Source organism: Acanthisitta chloris, unplaced genomic scaffold (genome assembly GCF_000695815.1).
Source record: "Acanthisitta chloris isolate BGI_N310 unplaced genomic scaffold, ASM69581v1 scaffold18649, whole genome shotgun sequence".
NCBI lineage: Eukaryota > Metazoa > Chordata > Aves > Passeriformes > Acanthisittidae > Acanthisitta > Acanthisitta chloris.
This window is the reverse complement of record NW_008692221.1, coordinates 7,184-26,656: the sequence shown is the minus strand read 5'-3', so window position 1 is coordinate 26,656 and position 19,473 is coordinate 7,184. Positions and strand designations below refer to the sequence as shown.

Genomic DNA, 19,473 nt, shown 5'->3' with positions numbered 1-19,473 from the left:
GGATTATCCGTAGGCTGTTGGATTCTGTAGTGATAAGCAGAAGAGACTTTTCCCCAGGCTGAGTTGTACTGATGTCCAGTAGAGTCTGTACAGGTCATGCTGTGGTACTGTCAGTGCTGTTTGTTGGAATTCTTTAGGTATAAATCTTCATGGAATACATGTGGTTACACAGTGTTCACTCAGTGTGTGCTTTTGATAGTCAGAAACCAAAAGTGTTTTGCATTTGACTTTCCTGTAGCAATTAAAATTTTGGCTTGCTTACAAACATCTGACTTTTCTGGCTTCCCATTTTATTGCTCTTACTGACAAGATGCTGAATCTTAAAAGAACCTCAGCAACCAGCTGAAAATTGCACAGTTTTTGTTTTCTATCAGCACAAGTGCATCTGGTGTGGAACAATTGCTGTAGGTGCTTCACTCAAACCATATTTGTTGGGTACCATCAGCAAACAAGAGTGTCACAGGTTGCTAAAGCTTCTCTGAGCTGCACTGGACAAGGATTGAAGAATTCCTCTAGCTTTGGCAGCTTCCCTTCTCCCCAGATAGCTAAGGGCTGATAAATTTGACCAAGACAGGTTCCTGATGAATTTACTGAACTTCCTGTGTACCACATTCCTGACTGGTATTGTTTGGAGCTGGCGTTGGATTACTTCCCTTCGTGTCCTTTCCACCCTGAGCTATAGCTGTAACTGATCCCGTGCCAAAGTCGTCCCGATGTTAAAGTGAGAACATTGAGTAGTAGGTTTGGGGAGTTGGTTGCTTTTCTGTCCTCAAATGCAGTTTTTCTGTGCAGCATTCATCTAGAAGAGAGAATATTTGTGGTGAATTCCAGTTGCCTTTCTCCAGATAAATAACACTGTTGTCCTACAGAATGTTCTTGATTAACCCAAAAACGGGCTGTTCATGGAGGCTGATAACATCAGATGAATTCCTCCTCGGGATGCTTCTCCTCTTACCTGTGAAAAGCTCCATTCACAACAGCACAGCTGAGATGAGGATCATCTCTGACAGAACTAGACTTAGATAAGAACTTCTCAGCTCTTCACAATCAAGTGTTTGCAGGTTTTGCTGTCCTGTTTGTGATGCATAGGTGGGGAGATGTAAACAGGATATACCACTGGTGCTTTAACAGTCTGAGGGTTTAGCACTAGTACAGGACTGAACTGTGTTTGATTACCCTTACTTGGAGCTGTTTGTGGATACTACACAGCATTAAACTTCATTAATCATAGAATTTTAGGGGTTGGAATGGACCTTACAGATCATCTAGTCCCAACCTCCCCTACCCTGGGCAGGGACACCTCCCACCAGAGCAGGTTGCTCAAGACGTCATCCAGCCTGGCTTTGAACAGTGCCAGGGTTGGAGCAGCCACTGCTGGACTTGTGTTTGAAAATAGAATGTTGTGTGCCAATTTCTTACACATTCTGGAGATGAGATCTTCCATTTCAAATGCTTTGAGTAATTTTGTTTCTGAGATAAAAATTCCATGTGTTCCAAGAACAGAAACTGACTTGTCATCTGTTTTGCCTTAGCAGGGTAGAAGAAGAAATCTGTCTGTGGCATCCAGTGCCAGTTTCTCACCGTGTGACCCTGCCAGAAAGGCCACCATGCAGCAGCCACCACAGACTGTCCCAGCTGGAGCAGCAGCTCCTCCTCCCGCAGGCATCGCTCGCAACATGTACTGGAGGAGCAGCCCACTGAGCAAACGAGCAAACCCAGCAGCTGCCCCAGTGCAGCCTGTGACAGACCCGTTTGCATTTGGCAGACAACCCCCACAGGGCTCTCCTTTGGATAATCCCTCCAAGGGCAATGCATTGGGGTTCCTTCAGCCAACCCTTATGCATCCGTCCCCCTCGTACGCAGGGGACAATCCTCATGGACCACACACGTCTCTGTCAGCTCCTGGAGCTCAGCCAGGAATAAACAGCAGTACATTTTCTAATGTTCCAGTTCCTCCTCCGTCCCAGGGGTGTGTTATGAATAGTGCTCCAGAGGATCTCGGACTCCGTGGGCCTGCGGTGCCACTGCATTATAACCCTGGAGCAGCAGTAGAAAACTCTTTCAGTGTGCACCCTGGGATGGTGCCTGCACCAAACAAACCTGGAGGGAGAGATCCAAATGAAGTTCCTTCAGGACCTGTGCTCTTCCCACCACCTCCTCAGCAGCCTGTGTCCCAGTGGAGGCCTGTCCAAGGGAACGTGCAGCCTCCAGTTAGGAATTTTGTGCCCTATCCTGAGCCGTCTTCTCAGACTGAGGTTCATAACATTTCTCAGCCTTCTGTCAGCACTTCTCACCCTCCTGCACACACCAATGTACCACAGGGCCCTGGGTACCAAGGTATTCCACAAAATGTCCTGCAAGCGCCTTTACCTGCTGGTTGTGAAAGGAATGGTAAAAATGGCTCTGCAAATAGTCATCACGTGAACAGCATCCAGCCTGGAAATGTGTTTAGGCAGAGCACAGAAATTACTAGCCCTTGGTTAAGTCAACCTTACCAGGAACAGTTTTACCCACAGCCACCCTTGCAAGACTCCAGTTTTGCCCTTCCCACAGCTCAGGAAAATAACCCTAAAAACCAGTCTCCAGCTGTCTCTGAAATGTCAAACAGATCTATTCCCACAGATTCAGGAACTCTCTCCATGTTTTTCAAAGGGGATGAGGCTGAAAATGAAGAAATACTCTCATCTGAAAAAAATTACGTGGAGAAAACAGAGTTTGATGCTTGTCAGCCAAATTCAGCATCTCTGTACCACCAACCTGTGCATCCTCAGCACATGGCAACTAACGTTGTCTCCCAGGCACAGGTTGGTACAGGTTCAGCCAGTGAGATGGTACAGAAAGGGATGGATGTCCAGTACTTCCCTAAAATGGTGAGCCAGCAGGAGACACAGGCATGTGTAGGTGACCCAGCTGGTGGGGCCCAGTATGAAAACGTGGAGAACCTGGAGTGCATCCAGAACCAGGAGGTGCTTCCGAGTGAACCACAGAACATGAGTGCTCCATCCCCTGCTGCTGGTCCTGACCCCTACAGATACGGATCCTTTCCAGGTCAGATGCTTCCAAAGAATGCTGTTGTGAGCCATGCTGAAGGAGGACCAAATTTGGAGGCACCTGACTCCTTACCTCATCCTGTCCGACCAGATAGTGTCTCTTCCAACTACAGCACCATGAGCCATAGGAGCAATTCCAGCTCAGCACGGCCTCCGGAGCAAGTCGGTACATTTATCCAACAGGAGAGTGGGAAGCCTGATGAGGAATCCTCTGCCAGCTTCTTCAAACAGATTGACTCCTCTCCTCTGGGAGGGGATTCAGGTGAGCTAAACCTGAGCAAGAACTACCACGGGAATCTATCCCAGCCTCCAACTCCAAGTCCTCCTAAGCCTACAGGAGTATTTCAGACAAGTGCAAATAGTTCTTTTGAACCTGTGAGGTCCCATGGAGTTGGTGTAAAACCTGCAGAGATTGACCAAGCCAAGATGGTGGTTGAATTGAGAGAGAACCACTCAAACCAAAAGAACATGAAGAAGAATCCAGCTGTGCCAGCTGCATCTCCAGGCAATCTTGAGCAGCCGCCGGATAACCTGGAAACGATTTTCATGCCTCAGGTACACCCACTGCCTCTTGCAGGCACTGGTGAAGCTGGAAATGTGTTGCACTCTGCAGCTGTGATGGAAAACATACAGTCAGTGTCTGAGAGACGATCCTCAACCCGAGCTCAGGGAGCAGTGAAGAAGTGTGACAGCCCTGCAACAACTTTGTGGGCTCATAATGAGTTACCTAATTTTGGGGGAAATGTTCTTCTAGCTCCTGCTGCTCCTGCAGTGTATGTACCTGCCAAACAGACTGTGGAAGTCATTCAGCCACCAGAAGAAGGTCTGTCTAATCAGCAGGCAAGTAAACCAGGGACTATTGCTGTGCAGCATTCCCAGGATGGAAATATAACTTTTGAAAACCTTGAGAATCCTCCCAAAATGGGAGAGGAGGAGGCACTTCAGTCTCAGGCAAGTTCTGGTTATGCAAGTTTGTTGTCTTCTCCACCCACGGAGTCTTTGCAAAATCAGCCTATCCTGATTGCTCAGCCTAATCAAAGCTATAACTTGGCTCAGCCAATTAATTTTTCTCTTTCTTTATCTAATCAGCTAAGCAACAATGAAAACAATCAGCCAATGAAGGACTCTGGGGTTGGGGACAAGCCTGCAATGGGTCCCCAAACTTCCCATGCTGGTGGGGAAAACATGCCATTACCTGGGATGCAAGTTGGATCTCTCTTAGTTAATGCACTTCCAAATGCTAATCTGTTAAAACATAATTTATTACAAAGCCCTGTTAATTCCTCTGATACTGCTCCTAATCAGCCTGCAAACTTGCTTATGAAAACTCCTCTTAATTTGGCTCCAGAAGGGCAAAAGAATGTTAATATGGAAGGTTTTGTTCCTGAATTTGCTAGCAAGCCAGGGTCTAACTCAGCTGTTTCTCCTGGGACAAATCTTCCCAGTGGAAGTGCAGGGGCACTCGTTGCCCCTGTTAATTCCATAGTGCAGGGTCATAACTCTGCCAGTCACTCAAATAGCCACGAGGAAGTGGCTGGAGCACTCGACTTCACCGTGCCGCGGACGCTGGAGAAGAGCAGCACAAGTGGTTCTGTCCAGGTGCACAGTCAGTCACTGCCTGGTGCTGCAGCTCAGCAGGCAGCTGGTGGTGCTGCTCAGGTGCATGACCAGCCACCTTTCTATCAACAGGTGACAAAAGATGTACAGCACCAGGCTGTACCAGACAGAGCTGCACAGGGAGCATTGCCACCTCAGCAAACAGCTGCAGCGCAGCAACCAGTATCTGGGCAGTCCACAGTTCCTCCAGACTCCCAGATTCCCCCAGGGACTAAAGCCATGCAGCAGTGTGACAACCAGGCTCTGGGTAACCAGCCTCAACCTGTGGGTGCCCAAGAGGGAAGTTCAGCACAGCATTTTTTTTTGAGAAGCAGCCGCCGTCGGAACAGCCTCCAGGTGCTCCAGCTGCCACAACCTCTTCTGCCAGCTCCAGTCAGGCAGCCACACCCAGTGTGCAGCAAGATGTGCAGCGTCCAGCCCTGCCCCAGACTCCTCAGGAGGCCTATGGTCCATCCCAGAACCCTTACTACTACTACAGACATCCTTACGATGCTTACCAGGCTCCGTATCCGTCACCTTACCCTCCTGCAGACCCCAGGACTGCAGCTCACCTTTACTACATGGTAAAGTCCTATTTTTCCCTTCCTCCCCCCTTAGTATGTATTAGTAATTTTCATCTTTGAATTATTGTGTCAAGGAGGCCTATGGTCCATCCCAGAACCCTTACTACTACTACAGACATCCTTACGATGCTTACCAGGCTCCGTATCCGTCACCTTACCCTCCTGCAGACCCCAGGACTGCAGCTCACCTTTACTACATGGTAAAGTCCTATTTTTCCCTTCCTCCCCCCTTAGTATGTATTAGTAATTTTCATCTTTGAATTATTGTGTCATGATCTACATTTGAATATTTAAGTTGAAAATCCAGATGTAACAGAACTTATACTGCAAAGATTAACCAATTGCTGATACCAATTCTGGTTGGCACAGGTGTCAGCTCAGAGCCATTGTTTGGTTCTTTGGGATAAGTTGGCAGTTAGAACTGTTTTGGCTCAGATTTGGTTCCCCTCTGCTGCCTGGATCATTGGTGGTTCAGCCGTGGTTGAACTCCTTAAGTTTAGGATATTAATAGACTTGAATTTAACTTACTACAACAGGTATAGAGAGCCAAACTGTAGCTTACTGATCTGATTCTGATTCAGGCATCACAGTTGTGTGTGCCTGGTGGTTTGTTTGCTTGTGAATGTTATTTCTGGAGGTGGGAAGCCTCTTATGTCCCTCTGTGTCCCAGGAGGATGCCTATGGACAGTATGACCCACGGTACCGACACTACGATAGCACCAGCACTGCCTACATGGAGCCTGGGAGCTATCGGTACCCCGAGCCTGAACGTCCCAGCTCCAGAGCCAGCCACTGCTCTGACAGACCTTCTTCCAGGTATGCAGTTCCTAAAGCTCTGGCATACCCCAGAGCAGGGAGTGTGGTGATGCCAGTTGAAGTTCTGTAGCATAAATGGCAGCGAGAAGTTCAAAACCTCATTGTGTGCTGCCATGGGAACGGATGGTATCAAATGCCACCTCTGGAAAGGATACAGTTCCACAGCCTGTTCTCTTCCTAAAGCATTGTTACTCCTTTCCTTCTGTTCTTTGGGGGTTTCTGCCAGGCAGGAGGTTGCTGCCACGGCCTCAGTGCTCAGGTTGGTGTGGTGGAAGAGCAGTGCAGGCCTTGGGTTTGGTAATCAATACTCATGTAGTTCACTCATGGAGCAGCGAACGACTTAAAAGCACAATGCCTTGCTTACCACTGCCAGAAGATTCTAGATGTATTTTGGTCCTGAGGAGTACAAAATGACTGTAACTCCATGTGATAACTTTTATCATTTCCTTAAGGGAGTCTGAGTACTGTGAGAACTTGAAACAAGATAATTACCTCTTGTAGCACTTCCTACTGTGTACACCTCTTACGTACTATTTTTAGAAGAGGTTGAAGGTCCTGTATATGGCATTGGGCAGATCAAAGCCTGTTGGAAGTAGCTGTGTCAGTGTTGATGTGTGACTGACAGTGCAGTCAGATGTGGACTGTGGTGTGGTGCTGCAGGGCAGCAGAGCTGTGTGTGTGTGAAACCTGCCCTTGATGTGCCAGCGTTGGTGCAGCTTTGTAAACTGTGAGTGGGGAGAGGAGACTGGGAAGACTGGTTGGGTGGATAAACCTGGTCTGATAAGATCAGGCCTCCTCCTCCTCTGCAGAGTAAGCTCTGTGTTAGCAGACTTCCCACACGTTCCAGGGAGGAGCATCCCTTGGCTCGCTTGGCCACTTTGGAGTTTGCACTATCAGTTGTAGGATCAGTTGTAGAGGAGTGTGAAAGTTACCATCGTTCCACATTGACATTAGATATCTTTGTCTCCTCTACATGTATGTACATCTGTGTGTCTTAAGTGTACAGACACCTGTGCAGGTACAAACACACATGTATTTGTACATGTGTATATACATTTACATGTATGCACATACATATACACACTACATTTTTCATCTAACATTCATCTTCTGGCTTTGTTCAGGAATTGTGGTATGAGGAGTTAAAAATGGATGATTTTTCAAGTATTGGCCACGTATTCCTTGTTCCACCAGAAGAATTCTAATGATCTTTTCATCCACACTGACTCTTTATAATCAGGTTCTTGTGCTTGTTCTGTTTGGACAATCAACATTCTGACATGGGCTCAGCAAATGAGTATTTTCTTCACCAGAAGATAATAATAAACACTGCTAAAGTTGAGGGAGCGATTATTTAATTGTTAAATTAGCAACTTCTCTGTTGAGACAGTTCAAAGGATGCTAATTATAGCTGCATTTTCTGTGCTTAATTGTCTGTAAGTAATGCAACTTATCACCAAAGCAGTTCACAAAAGCCAGTGAGTTATTGTGTGGTAAGGGCTGTCAGGTTCTCATGGCACACAGCAGTTTAGTGATGTATTGGTTAGTGAAGTCTTAATTTTATCATTCCTTGGCTTCTTTTAATGATGTTATTCTTAATATGAAGCTCTGTCTAATCAGTGATGACACAGAGTTCTTCCTATCTCCAGAGGGACCTTGACAGGCTTGAGAGGTGGAACAATGCAAACCTCATGGAGTTTAATGAAATAATGTGCAAGGTCCCACATCTGGGCCATGACAATCCCAGGCACACCTACAGGTTGAGTGGGGAAGGAACTGAAACCAGCAGTGAGGAGAAAGACTTGGGAGTGACAATGGATGAGAAGCTCACCATGAGCTGCAGTGTGAGCTCAGCCCAGAAACCAATGGAATCCTGGGCTGCATCCACAGGAGTGTGGGCAGCAGAGCAGAAGAGATGATTCTTCCCCTCTGCTCTGCTCTGGTGAGACCCACCTGGAAAACTGAAAGAGGGGAAGTCTAGGTTGGATGTGAGAAAGAAGTTTTTTACTCTAAGGGTGGTGAGACACTGGCACAGGTTGCCCAGGGAGGCTGTGGCTGCCCCAACCCTGGCAGTGTTCAAGGCCAGGCTGGATGAGCTTTGAGCAACCTGCTCTGGTGGGAGGTGTCTCTGCCCAGGGCAGGGGTTGGGACTAGGTGATCTGTAAGGTCCATTGCAACCCCTAAATTCTATGATTCTGTGATCTCCTGCTGACTTGAGAAGAAGTTGAAGGATGAATAACAACTTTTATACCTGTGCTTTCTTTCAGGCAAGGGTATCCTGAAGATTACTATGGAAAAAGTGGATGGAGTGATTATTATTCAGGCTATTACCCAAACTCCTATGATTATGGAGGTAAGGTGTCAGGATGAACTCTGAATTTTCCTATAGATACTTGCAGGTTTAAACAATCATTTGTAGGGAAGAGAAACTTCAAGCTCAGAGAATTATACTTTCCGTGTTAATCCAACCAGCAAAACTAAAATTGCACTTACTGAAAATTGATCTTTGGGCCTTTGACATCCTTCCTGTATGTGTTTTATTCAGTAGAAGTAGTAAATAGAAAATAAATCGAGTTTTCTCCTTACTCCCAGCCTTCAGTTTGCCTCTCCTTTGTGCAAGACACCACTGTGAGGGCACAGGATAGTTTTCTTGCATGTGTTGCAAGTTACCTGTGCTGGGGTGTGTCCTTGGTGTGTGACCTGCAGGCAGCCTAGTGGAGGGAGTTTTGGGGTGGTGTAAGGAGAGGTTGACTCATGCCTGGATTTTGGTCTTGTCCATCATTATCTCAGCCTCACAGAGACACTCTGGCATTGGGAGGCTGATGGTAGTTGTTGTCTGATGCCTGGGAGGGTTTTATGCAACATCTTGAGACATTTAGCACGAGGCTCTGCAGACCGATCACAGAGTTTCTGTGAATGCAGTGGCAAATAGTGAGTTTTAAAGATGTTAGATCTGTCTGATGGTGAACACTGTCCCTTCAAAGGTAGCTAACTACAACCACCATTTTTCTCTGAAAGGTGTGAAATTCATTGGCTTAGGGTTGTTTTTTTTAATTGAGTGGGCATATTTATGTAGCTTTAAGTACTTTGGTTTTGCTCTATGCTTCAGGATCAAATGAAAGGAGTAGAAAAAAAAGGCTATAGGCAAAGACTTCCAGTACCTAAACCATTTCTTTTCCTTTTCCAAAGATCCAAGTCGCTGGGAGCGATATGCATATGACCCCAGGTACAGAGACCCTAGAAGTTATGATCAGAGGTATTGGTATGATGCTGAACACAACCCTTACCAGAAGAGAGAAGCATATCCATATGGCAACAGGTTTGTCCAGTTGATCCAAGTTTTTTCAGTGCTCTTTCCAAACCCAGGGCAGCTCAGGGCTGAGGTGTGTGTGTGTGTCTGAGGAAAGGTGGAGGATCTGCTGTTGGTGTCTTCAGGGCTGAGTCCCCCAGAGTCAAATGTATCACCAGAAAATTAAGTTAGGACAATAAGGCTGAGGCTTTGCTTGTGCACTGATAGAAATATTAGTTCCTCTGCTGAAGATCTACCCCAAAGCCTTCAAAATTTATGGACTGTGGTGATAGTTGTATGAGGCCTCAGAACTTCAGGGTATTGTGCAGGTGTATGAGTCTCAATATTCTTTGTAACAGACTTTTAGAACAGTGTTAAACGTATTGCACAGACACATGTTCTAGCTGCTTCTTTCTAGCTAGTTCTTTCTGTAGCTTTAACATAGGTCATTGATTTAAAACAGATGAGCTGTCACATGGCTCTGAGAAAAGGATTTAAGGTAGTGGTGCTTGTTTTCAGACCTGTTGAACATTCTGTGGGTTTTCTAGAACAGACTCTGAGTACAGTACTGTTCTCAACTTTGAATGTTCTGGATGAACTCCTTGCTGAAATGTCAGTTTGTTTACAGTAACAACACCCTCAATCCAGGCAGTGATTTCAAACCTTTCCCGCGGTGAGGTCCAGTATTCTCCCTGCCTGTCCCTTCCCTCAGGGCTGTGCTCACTTTGCTTTGTTTGCTCATCAGGAACGACAGGTACGAGGAGAACTGGAGGTATGATCCTCGTTTCACTGGCAGCTTTGACGATGACTCGGAGCCCCCCAGAGATCCCTACGGGGATGAGTTTGAGCGGCGCAGTGTGCACAGTGAGCACTCAGGGCACAGCCTGCGCAGCTCCCGCAGCGTCCACAGCCACCACAGCAGCTTCAGCTCTCGCTCCCAGCAGGTGAGTGTCACCTGCACACACCAAGGAGTCTTCCAGCTGAGTTGGGTCTTTGTCTCTTGGCTTGGGTGAAACATTAGAAGTGTGAAAATACGAGCGTAGGGGATGTGTTTTGAAAGGGTTTTTTTATTCTCTAAGTTCATGCTGTTTTGTAATAGAGTTTTGACCTGAATATTTGTCACAGTTGTCAAGTGAACTTTAACCAAAATCAGCACTCAGCTGTGCAAGTTGCCACACGCACAGAAATGGAAACTTTCCTCTGCTGAAGCCATTTGCTGTTTGCTGTAGTGGACAATGTGTCTGGCTCTGTGTCGTGTCATCACCTCGAGCATGAGTGTGTCACTGAACTTGGGAGCTGTTCAAGGACTAACTCCATATTTGCATGCTATTATTTTGACTTAAAAAGCAAAAAAAAACCCCTAATCTAACTGATTACTCATCCACTTATCCCACAAGTACAAATACCTGAAAACCACAGAGAATATCTGGCTAGTTTTTGAGGTCTAATCTTTGCTAGTACAATGTGTCGTTTTACCCATAATCTCATGTGCTGGTTCATCATATTTCTGGGAAGTTTAGGTGTTTTTCCAGTCTGAACTCATAGTAATTCATGTAATAATATTGAAAGTAGTATTGGATATCATTTAGGCACCTGAAGTCATTTAGACATTCATCAGGTTTAATCAGTTGAGATTTTCTGTCTGTTGTAGCAGAGGTGAGTATTGATTCTGACCCACAGTTGTTGACAACACAACTCGTTCTATCATCCTGCTGTTCACACAAGCACACAGAAATTCTGTTGTGAGACAACTGAACATACTTGGATGTGAACAGATCAAATGATGGTAAAAACACTGAGGGAGAACACAGAGACATATTCCTCATCATCTGCAGCAGAGCCTGCTCATCTCTGAGTGCCTCTCTCCAAGGCAGGGTTGGAGTGACCCTGCTGTAGAATCAGTGCAGAGGGTGAAGCTGGCAGGGGGGAGTGCTCCCTGTCTGCAGTCCTGCTTGCTTGCTCTGGTAACTCCTTGCCCTCTGCTAACCCTGACTAATGTGATCTGTTCAGAGCCAGCTCTATAGGAGTAACCACGATCTAACGGCTAACGCCTACGAAACTGCTGCACAGGCAGTGTCACTCCACACAGATTATCCATATGGAGGATATGATCCCAGCTTTGATGGACAACAGCCTTTTACAGATTATGGCTACCCTGCTGAGAGTGGATGGTCAGCTGTGGAGCAAGGTATGGGCACTCTGGGAGAGGAGGAGGGAAGGCTCTGTGCTTGGGAGGTTCTCCACCGCTAGTGCTGTGCACTTCTGTTAGCATTTGTAGGGTATGAGATGCCTTGAGATGCCTTTCCTGTACTCAGTGAGCCTGTTGACAGGATAAAATGCTGTTTTGCAGTGTGTGCACATCCACAAAGTTCTATTACCTTTGCTGGGAAAGGATAACCTGCTGCTGAAACCTCAGTGTATCACAGAGTACTAGGCAGTGTTTGCTTTCAAATACTGCAAACTTCCATTTTGTAAATGCCTTCATAGATAGATTTTTTTAACTAAAATGGTTGTGCTTCATGCAGATTTTTGCATAGCTTTTCTTACCTTTTCATGTAGAACAAAACCCTTTCTCTTTCCAAAGTTTGTTGACATATATCCTTGACTCTTGGAGGATGTGTTAATATTTGTACAGAGATCACAGAAATGTGTTTGATACAAAGAATCAAAGCCTCTGCATTGGAAATTCGGTGGATTTTAATGTTCTGTAGTCTAGTTTTGTTCTCGTTTCAAATCTTCAGTTTTGGGACTATTTACATGTTTGGGATTATAATGGAACTGATTAATTGTTGCTCATCAAGTTTAGCCAAATTAAATTGGCTACTGAATTGGGTAAATCCATCAGCAAATTTGCTTAGTTGCAAGACAGGTTACTTGTGCTCATTTTATCTTTTCTCCCCCTTTCAGCACCTTTAAGGCCCTCAACACCTGAGAAATTTTCAGTGCCTCATATCTGTGCTAGGTTTGGGCCTGGAGGTTTCTTAATAAAAGCACTGCCAAACCTGCCCTCTGAAGGCCAACCAGCTCTGGTGGAAATACACAGCATGGAGGTAAAGTTGTAAAGGCAAAGGGAGGTGGGGGAATGCGGGTTTGTCTTTGGGAAGGCTGTAGGGAGCTTGGGTCTAGAGCTTCCTGATTTTTGTTGTTTTATATGTCATGTATCTGTGTCTGTTTGGGATGTAATCATAAGTAAAAGAGTGGCTTTGAAGTTCTTTTCCTTTGAAAGATCATAGAATCATAGAACCAATCAGGCTGGACAAGACCTCCAAGATCATCAAGTCCAACCCTACTGTGGTCACTAGACCATGGCACTAAGTGCCACATCCAGTCTCACCTTAAAAACCTCCAGGGATGGTGAATCCACCGCCTCCCTGGGCAGCATATTCCAATGTCTGATCACTCTCTCTGTAAAAAATATCTTCCTAATATCCAGCCCAACCCTCCCCTGGCAGAGCTTGAGTCTGTGCCCTCTTGTCCTGCTGCTGGTTGCCTGGGAGAAGAGACCAACCCCCACCTGACTCCAACCTCCTGTCAGGGAGTTGCAGAGGGTGGTAAGGTCTCCCCTGAGTCTCCTCTTCTCTAGACTGAACACCCCCAGCTCCCTCAGCCTCTCCAATCAGATCCAGCTCCTAATACTTTGGCTAAGGGTAATGTACAGGATGACTCCCCTATAAAGTAGATCTCATAATTTCTTAATCTTGTACAGATTTAATGTCACTCTGTGTATTATGTTTCAGAGCCATAAACTTGATTACACTAGGGGTTATGTTCAAGTCTGGGAATTTTATTGTTAACAAGCAAAATTCACAGTTCTAAGGGTTTCTTATATATTGTATTTGTGTTTTAGACTATGTTACAACACACTGCAGAGCAAGAAGAGATGAGAGCATTTCCTGGTCCTCTTGCTAAGTATGTTCCTATAGTTTTCAGAAATAACTTCCATGTGTTCAGAATTAATTTCTTCATTGGACATTTCATTGCCTGCAAATTAGGATTTAGACTGACCTCAAATATTTGTGACCTGCTTAAATAATGCATGAACTTTAAATTTGTTCCTCATACTCATCACAATAGTAACCTGAATGTTTCCACTTGTCTCATTACAAACTTTTGTCTTATTTTCTCATTTTTTTCCCCCCACCAGGGATGAGACCCATAAAGTGGATGTTATCAACTTTGCACAAAGTAAAGCTGCACAGTGCTTTAAGAATGACAGTTTGCTCGACAAAGAGTCTGCAAGTCTGCTCTGGGACTTCATTGTACTGCTGTGCAGGCAGAATGGGGTATGTGTCACAGCTTTTACCTACCCTAAAATATTTCTGGCACAAAAGTGACGTGTGTAGTGACTGGTCCTGGGATAGGTCCCACTGATGGAACAGCTACACTGGGCACTCAGGTGCTCAGAGGTGCTGATAATCACACGTCAAAGTGATAAATAAAAAGAAGGCAATGTTAAAATAACAGATTTTTGTTTATATTTGGTTTATTTTGCCATGTTTTCTCTCCACACATAGACTGTCGTGGGCACAGACCTGGCTGAACTCTTGCTCCGAGATCATAAAACAGTGTGGCTGCCTGGAAAGTCTCCTAATGAGGCAAATCTGATTGATTTCACTAATGAGGCTTTGGAGCAAGTGGAAGAGGAATCTGGTGAAGCTCAGCTCTCGTTTCTCACTGATAACCTTCTAACTACAGTTGACAGTTTTGAGAAAGAGACTGAGAGATTCAGAGAGCTGCTGCTGTATGGCCGCAAGAAGGTGATTTCCACATCCTCTATCTGGCCTGTTTTGTTTGCCTTGTACAAATCCTAAAGCTCTAGGCATCAGGTAAATCATTTCTGCAGCTTGTAGTGCACATAACATCTCATGGCACTGCACTGCATTGATACAGGAAAATGTTATGCCCTGGAATGTATAATCTAAATCAAAATTCGAGTCATGTGTTAGCTTGATCTAAACAAACATCTTCAGTCACAAAGTACTACTGTAAAACAGTCATTGTTTGTCTGAGTGCTATGTTAAGCTATTCCCAGGAGACTGATTTCTGTGTTCATTAGGATGCTCTAGAGTCTGCCATGAAGCATGGTTTGTGGGGTCATGCTCTGCTACTGGCCAGCAAAATGGACAGCAGGACACATGCCAGAGTGATGACCAGGTACTGCTTTACCTGTTGGTTGGTGGAGTTTGACTGCCTCTTCTGAGACTTGGTGCTCAGAAATCTTAGTGCTAAAATCATGAGTTGTTCTTAGTAGTTCAGACAGGAGTTGTGCTTTAATTTTACCTGTGTGTTCAGTTGTTTCTTTCTATTCTGAGGCCTTCTGGCTATAAACGTAAACATGAGAACTTACTCTGTGCCACTCCTTCCATGTAAGGAGTATTTGAACAGTGCTTGGCTGGTTCTGGTAGGCAGGCCTGGAAAAAAATGTGCAAACACCCATCTCTCAGGTTTGTTAAAGCCAAGTCACTCTGTGGGACCTTCACCCTCCTTTCCTGGAAGAAGTAGATGTACCTGTGCATGCTTTGACAGAAAAACCTTCTCTCAGCTCCCTGAGCTTGGGAAATCATCTGCTAAGTCTCCTCACCTGTCTTGGGGAAAATCCTGAGGATTTTCCTGGCTTGGCCTGACTGATGTTAGAACAACAGATCCAGATCACTAATTATATTTTGCTTTTGCACATTACCCACTGGGCAGTTGTTTATTCAGTGTGTTGTTTTCAAACAGCACTTCCTTCTCTTGAACTGAGCTAGGTTAATTGCCACTGAGAGTTCAAGTACATTTGAACTGCTCCCCCATGTTTGTGTTTTGTTTCTCTCTGTCATGTCTCTGCAGATTTGCCAACAGTCTCCCAATTAATGACCCTCTGCAGACTGTTTACCAGCTGATGTCTGGCAGGATGCCAGCTGCATCCACGGTAAGATTCAAGCTGGAGCTGCAGTTAGTAGTTTAGTTCCCAAATAAATTTTTCCATGTGCTTTCCTAGACTGTCAGATAAGTCATTTTGGTCCTTTTTTAGGTTGAAACACTTAGCCATACAGAGCTCCAGTCACTGATTTGACTAAGTAATTCTTCTAATTTTAGTGCTGTGGAGATGAGAAATGGGGAGACTGGAGGCCTCATCTAGCAATGGTGTTATCCAACTTGACCAATAATGTGGACTTGGAATCCAGGACCATTGCTACCATGGGAGACACTCTTGGTAAATCTTGGGGAATGAACAGGGTGATGACTGAAGGAAAAGTTTGGATACTCAGCTTGAAAACAAGGGATCGCTGTCTAAGATATAAAGTGGAGCAGTTTTATGTGGGCTTGTCTCTCTTGGGAAGGCATTTGAATGCAAAGCCAAAACAATGTGGGACACTGAGTCACAATGTGAGAGGAAATATCCCAAGTTTCCTGAGTTCTGTCACTTACTTCTCCACAGCTTCTAAAGGCCTGCTGGATGCTGCTCACTTTTGTTACCTTATGGCCCAAGTTGGGTTTGGAGTTTACACAAGGAAGACAACAAAGCTTGTCCTAATTGGGTCGAATCACAGGTTTGGCTTTCCTTTCTTTTGTAACACAACTTTGGAGGTGCAAAAATGAAAGTCTGAGAGACTGAGTTGTGCTGCTGCCCTTATCACTAGCCACAGCTGGAGTTGAGATAACTCTGTTGCCCTGTCCTTGTTTGAGGAGCAGAAGTTGTTGATACTGTGTCAACAGAGTTGTGTGTCTGACTTTACTTTTTAGTGACAGATCTGTGGTTTTTTTGTCAACATTTATAAACTCAAACAACATTTTTCCTCTCCCATTCCCAGTTTACCCTTTCTTAAGTTTGCCACCAATGAAGCCATTCAGAGGACAGAAGCCTATGAGTATGCACAGTCCCTGGGAAGTCAGCCTGGCTGCTTGCCCAACTTCCAGGTGAAGAGCTGTTCCTACTTTGGTTTGGGTTTTGCTTTGGCAGGTTTTGTGTGAGGTTTGCATCCATTCAGCACAGCAAATCCCTCAATCTTTGACATGCACTACAGCATCCCTGCACACTTCCATGTGTTGTCACTTAAATTTCCATTCCAGTTTTTATCTATACATCCCAAACTTTTGTAATCATAACTCTCTACTCCCAAATTAAAATCCGGCAGACTTTGTTGGCACTAGCTGTAACTTCCATTGGACATGTTGGGTGGAAGAGGGGAATGGAATGTTTTTTCCCTGAATTATTTTGCTTGCCTAATATTGGTGTGATCATGGGATAGCTGAGTCTTCAGCTGAAATGTCACACTACCTTTCACTTCTCAGAGTGTTGTGATCACCTGGTTTATTTCTCCTGTTTGCATCCCACAGGTTTTCAAGTTCATCTATGCTTGTCGCCTGGCTGAGATGGGACTTGCTGCTCAGGCTTTCCATTACTGTGAAGTGATTTCCAGGACTGTCCTTAAAGATCCACATTACTACTCACCTGTGCTGATTGGGCAGCTCATCCAGGTAACCTGAGGAAGGATTATTTGTGGCTGAAGTCAGAGGCTGTGGCTGGAGGTGCCTTGTGCTGAACTCACACTGCACTGATTCCTCTCCCTAGATGTCATCCCAGCTGCGCCTGTTTGACCCCCAGATAAAGGAGAAACCAGAACAGGAATCTCTTATTGAACCTTCCTGGTTAGTAACACTTCGACATGTGGATGGACAGATCAAGGTACAGACTGTGCTTTTCAATGTGGTGTTTTCTCTTTAAAGGATTAGTGTAAATCCATTTTTAAATGGTTTTCCTTACACTTCTGATCACAGAAACATCTGAACTGATCATCTATTTAAACTGAGTGGATTTACCACACTTCGGTGCCCTGAAATTCAGTACAGAATAGTTCAAGTGATGTTCTATAAGACAGGCTGTTCTTATACCGTAATTCAAAGAGACTCATTAGTTGCAATAACTTCTGCTCTAAGCAGAGAATCTGCTTGCCAGGAAAATGAGTTGTGTATGAATTAGTGTTGCTAGATTGTTACAGAGGGGAAATAGTTATGATTTATTTAAAGCGCTCAGTTAGAAATTTGAACCTTGAGCTAATTAGCTATGCTTCCATCTGAAAACTAATAAACCCTTTCAATTACTTGGTTGAACTTGGCCTGCAAATGGCTGACAGGTCATTTTTGACTGAACGCTGAAAAATTCCTATGTGGTGTTTTCACTCATAACATTTCCTTTGCTCTGCTTTCCCCTGGGTATGAACTGACTGTCTGGTACACTTAATAGTCCCTTGCTTTTGTGTGCAGGAAGGTGCAATAGCTTACACCACAGACAGATCCACTCCTCCCTCCTATGCGTGTAGTACCCCAAGCTCTGAGCTCGACCGTGCAAGTCAGTGTGATGGAGGAGGAGGTCGTGACGTGGCTCCTGGTGCTGAAAATGCCTTGTTGGCCTCCTTGTTACCCAACATGGCTCAACAGATGCAAAGTGTGCAGCTGATGCCTTCAGGTTAGTGTTTCATATCCCTTATGGCAGAGAAAATAAACCTTGTTTCAGGTTTCTGATACAAGAAGCCACTTTCAGAGGGTGGTTGAAGCAGTGAGGTCTCACTCCTGTGTTTTATCGTTCACAGGGTAGAAGGTTCATGCTGGAAGTTCTGTTTAGTTATGATTCTTATCTTTGTTTTTTTTTATGCTGCAGTACCTCAGGCTGCCCTTGATGGCTCAGCTGCCATGGTTCCTCCTGGTGACCAGGAAGGTGTCCGAAGTGTCCCTTTCTATCCAGTGGCTCCTCAGCCAGGCCCTGGCTTTGCACCTCCAGGATTTCCCAATGCCTATGGAACTGAACCATCCCCACTGTATTTAGGGTCAACACTACCACCAGGAGGGCCACCACAAGAAGCTGAACCACGGGCAGAAGAGCAGGCAAACCTGGAAACAGGTCTGGGATCTTAGTTAACAGCTTTCCTTCCTTAGAAAGGGAATGGAGAATTTTGGGGAATAATTCAAAGGGTCTCAGTTTATAGGAAATAGTAAGTCAGGTTTTGGATAATGAAATTTAAACCCACTGTGTAATGGTTCAGATACATCTGTGGAAACTTAGAGCGTTCATCCTGCTGATTTGGATACTTTGGAAGAGAGATCAGACTCAGCAGATCATGATTTAGACCCTGATGGGAATCCCTGAGTGCACTGGGATTGGTACAGTCAGAGCCTGAGGGATTTCTGCCTCTGGTCATCTAGGTTTTCACTCTGTGACAGCAGCACCTGGCACAGGGGGAGACAGGAATACACAGGCCTGATAGAGCAGAGCTGGAGAAAAGAACCTTTAGCTGCTCCTTCAGCTGCTCTGGCCCATGCTGGGAGCAAACACAAACCCTTGCAGGAGGGGAAAAAACACAGCACCTGCAGTTCATGTGTTCTAAAAGACTAAGTTCTTTCCAGCACAAAATTCATAACTAGTGAAAACTTTTGCCTTAAAACTGTTGAGGGTTTGGGACCTTTAGGGGTTGGTTTTTTTGGTTGTTGTTTTTTGTATCCTCCACTAACATAATCTAATTTGTGTTTTAAGGAATGCAGCGAATTGCCCCAGAGTCTTCACAAAACTCCTTCCCTGAGCAGAGAGAGGAGGATTTCTATGGCAGGATGGCTACCATGGTATCTTTGTTTGATTTCTTCAGCAAGTGGCAGCTCTTTGCAAACACAAGAGGATATTTGGGCTCTGTGTTGCTCTTTAGCATGACTTGAAGCTTAGTGTTTAAAAGTTCCCAAAGAACCAGATTAAATGTCTTTGATTGTCTGGGAATTCTTGATAGAAAGTGAATGTTGTGTCAGATTATTTAGCTGCTTGTTTATTGTGCATGTCTTGGCTTTATACTCAACCAGGCACCAGGATAAAGATCCAGATGTGCATCTCAGTGCTCAGCACGTGTGGTGTGCCAGGGCCAGGCTGTGTCTGTCACTGCATCCTCATTCTTACTTAGAGTTAGGACCATTTTTACCCCTTGCTATTCTGAAATTGGCAGAGGAGGAGTTTGTTTAGCAAGGTGACATGTGATCCATCACTCAGCAGTGACAACTCAGTCCTTCCCTATCTGTTTGTACTAACAGGGCTATGGGCAAAGGTCCCGAACAGCTTCAGAGTCCTCTGCTCAGTCTGTGGGACGAGAGAGATCCAGCTCTGCAGCAAAGCAGCCCT

General features: G+C 45.2%; 1 protein-coding gene across 1 annotated transcript in view; it reads left to right on the top strand.

Moving 5' to 3' along the window:
• Positions 1-1,607: 1,607 nt before the first annotated feature.
• The window catches only part of SEC16A (SEC16 homolog A (S. cerevisiae)), a 22,679-nt gene continuing 4,813 nt past the window's right edge, over positions 1,608-19,473 (top strand). Inside the window, 24 exon segments of the mRNA XM_009082577.1 lie at positions 1,608-4,001; positions 4,740-4,968; positions 4,971-5,230; positions 5,901-6,046; positions 8,314-8,399; positions 9,236-9,365; positions 10,081-10,279; positions 11,346-11,523; positions 12,243-12,385; positions 13,183-13,244; positions 13,480-13,618; positions 13,850-14,092; positions 14,392-14,489; positions 15,165-15,246; positions 15,414-15,531; positions 15,757-15,868; positions 16,130-16,235; positions 16,656-16,796; positions 16,891-17,004; positions 17,583-17,784; positions 17,977-18,216; positions 18,847-18,932; positions 19,386-19,470; position 19,473. The exon segment at position 19,473 is cut by the window's right edge and continues 58 nt beyond it. Of these exon segments, the coding sequence (XP_009080825.1) occupies positions 1,608-4,001; positions 4,740-4,968; positions 4,971-5,230; positions 5,901-6,046; positions 8,314-8,399; positions 9,236-9,365; positions 10,081-10,279; positions 11,346-11,523; positions 12,243-12,385; positions 13,183-13,244; positions 13,480-13,618; positions 13,850-14,092; positions 14,392-14,489; positions 15,165-15,246; positions 15,414-15,531; positions 15,757-15,868; positions 16,130-16,235; positions 16,656-16,796; positions 16,891-17,004; positions 17,583-17,784; positions 17,977-18,216; positions 18,847-18,932; positions 19,386-19,470; position 19,473 (5,594 nt within the window).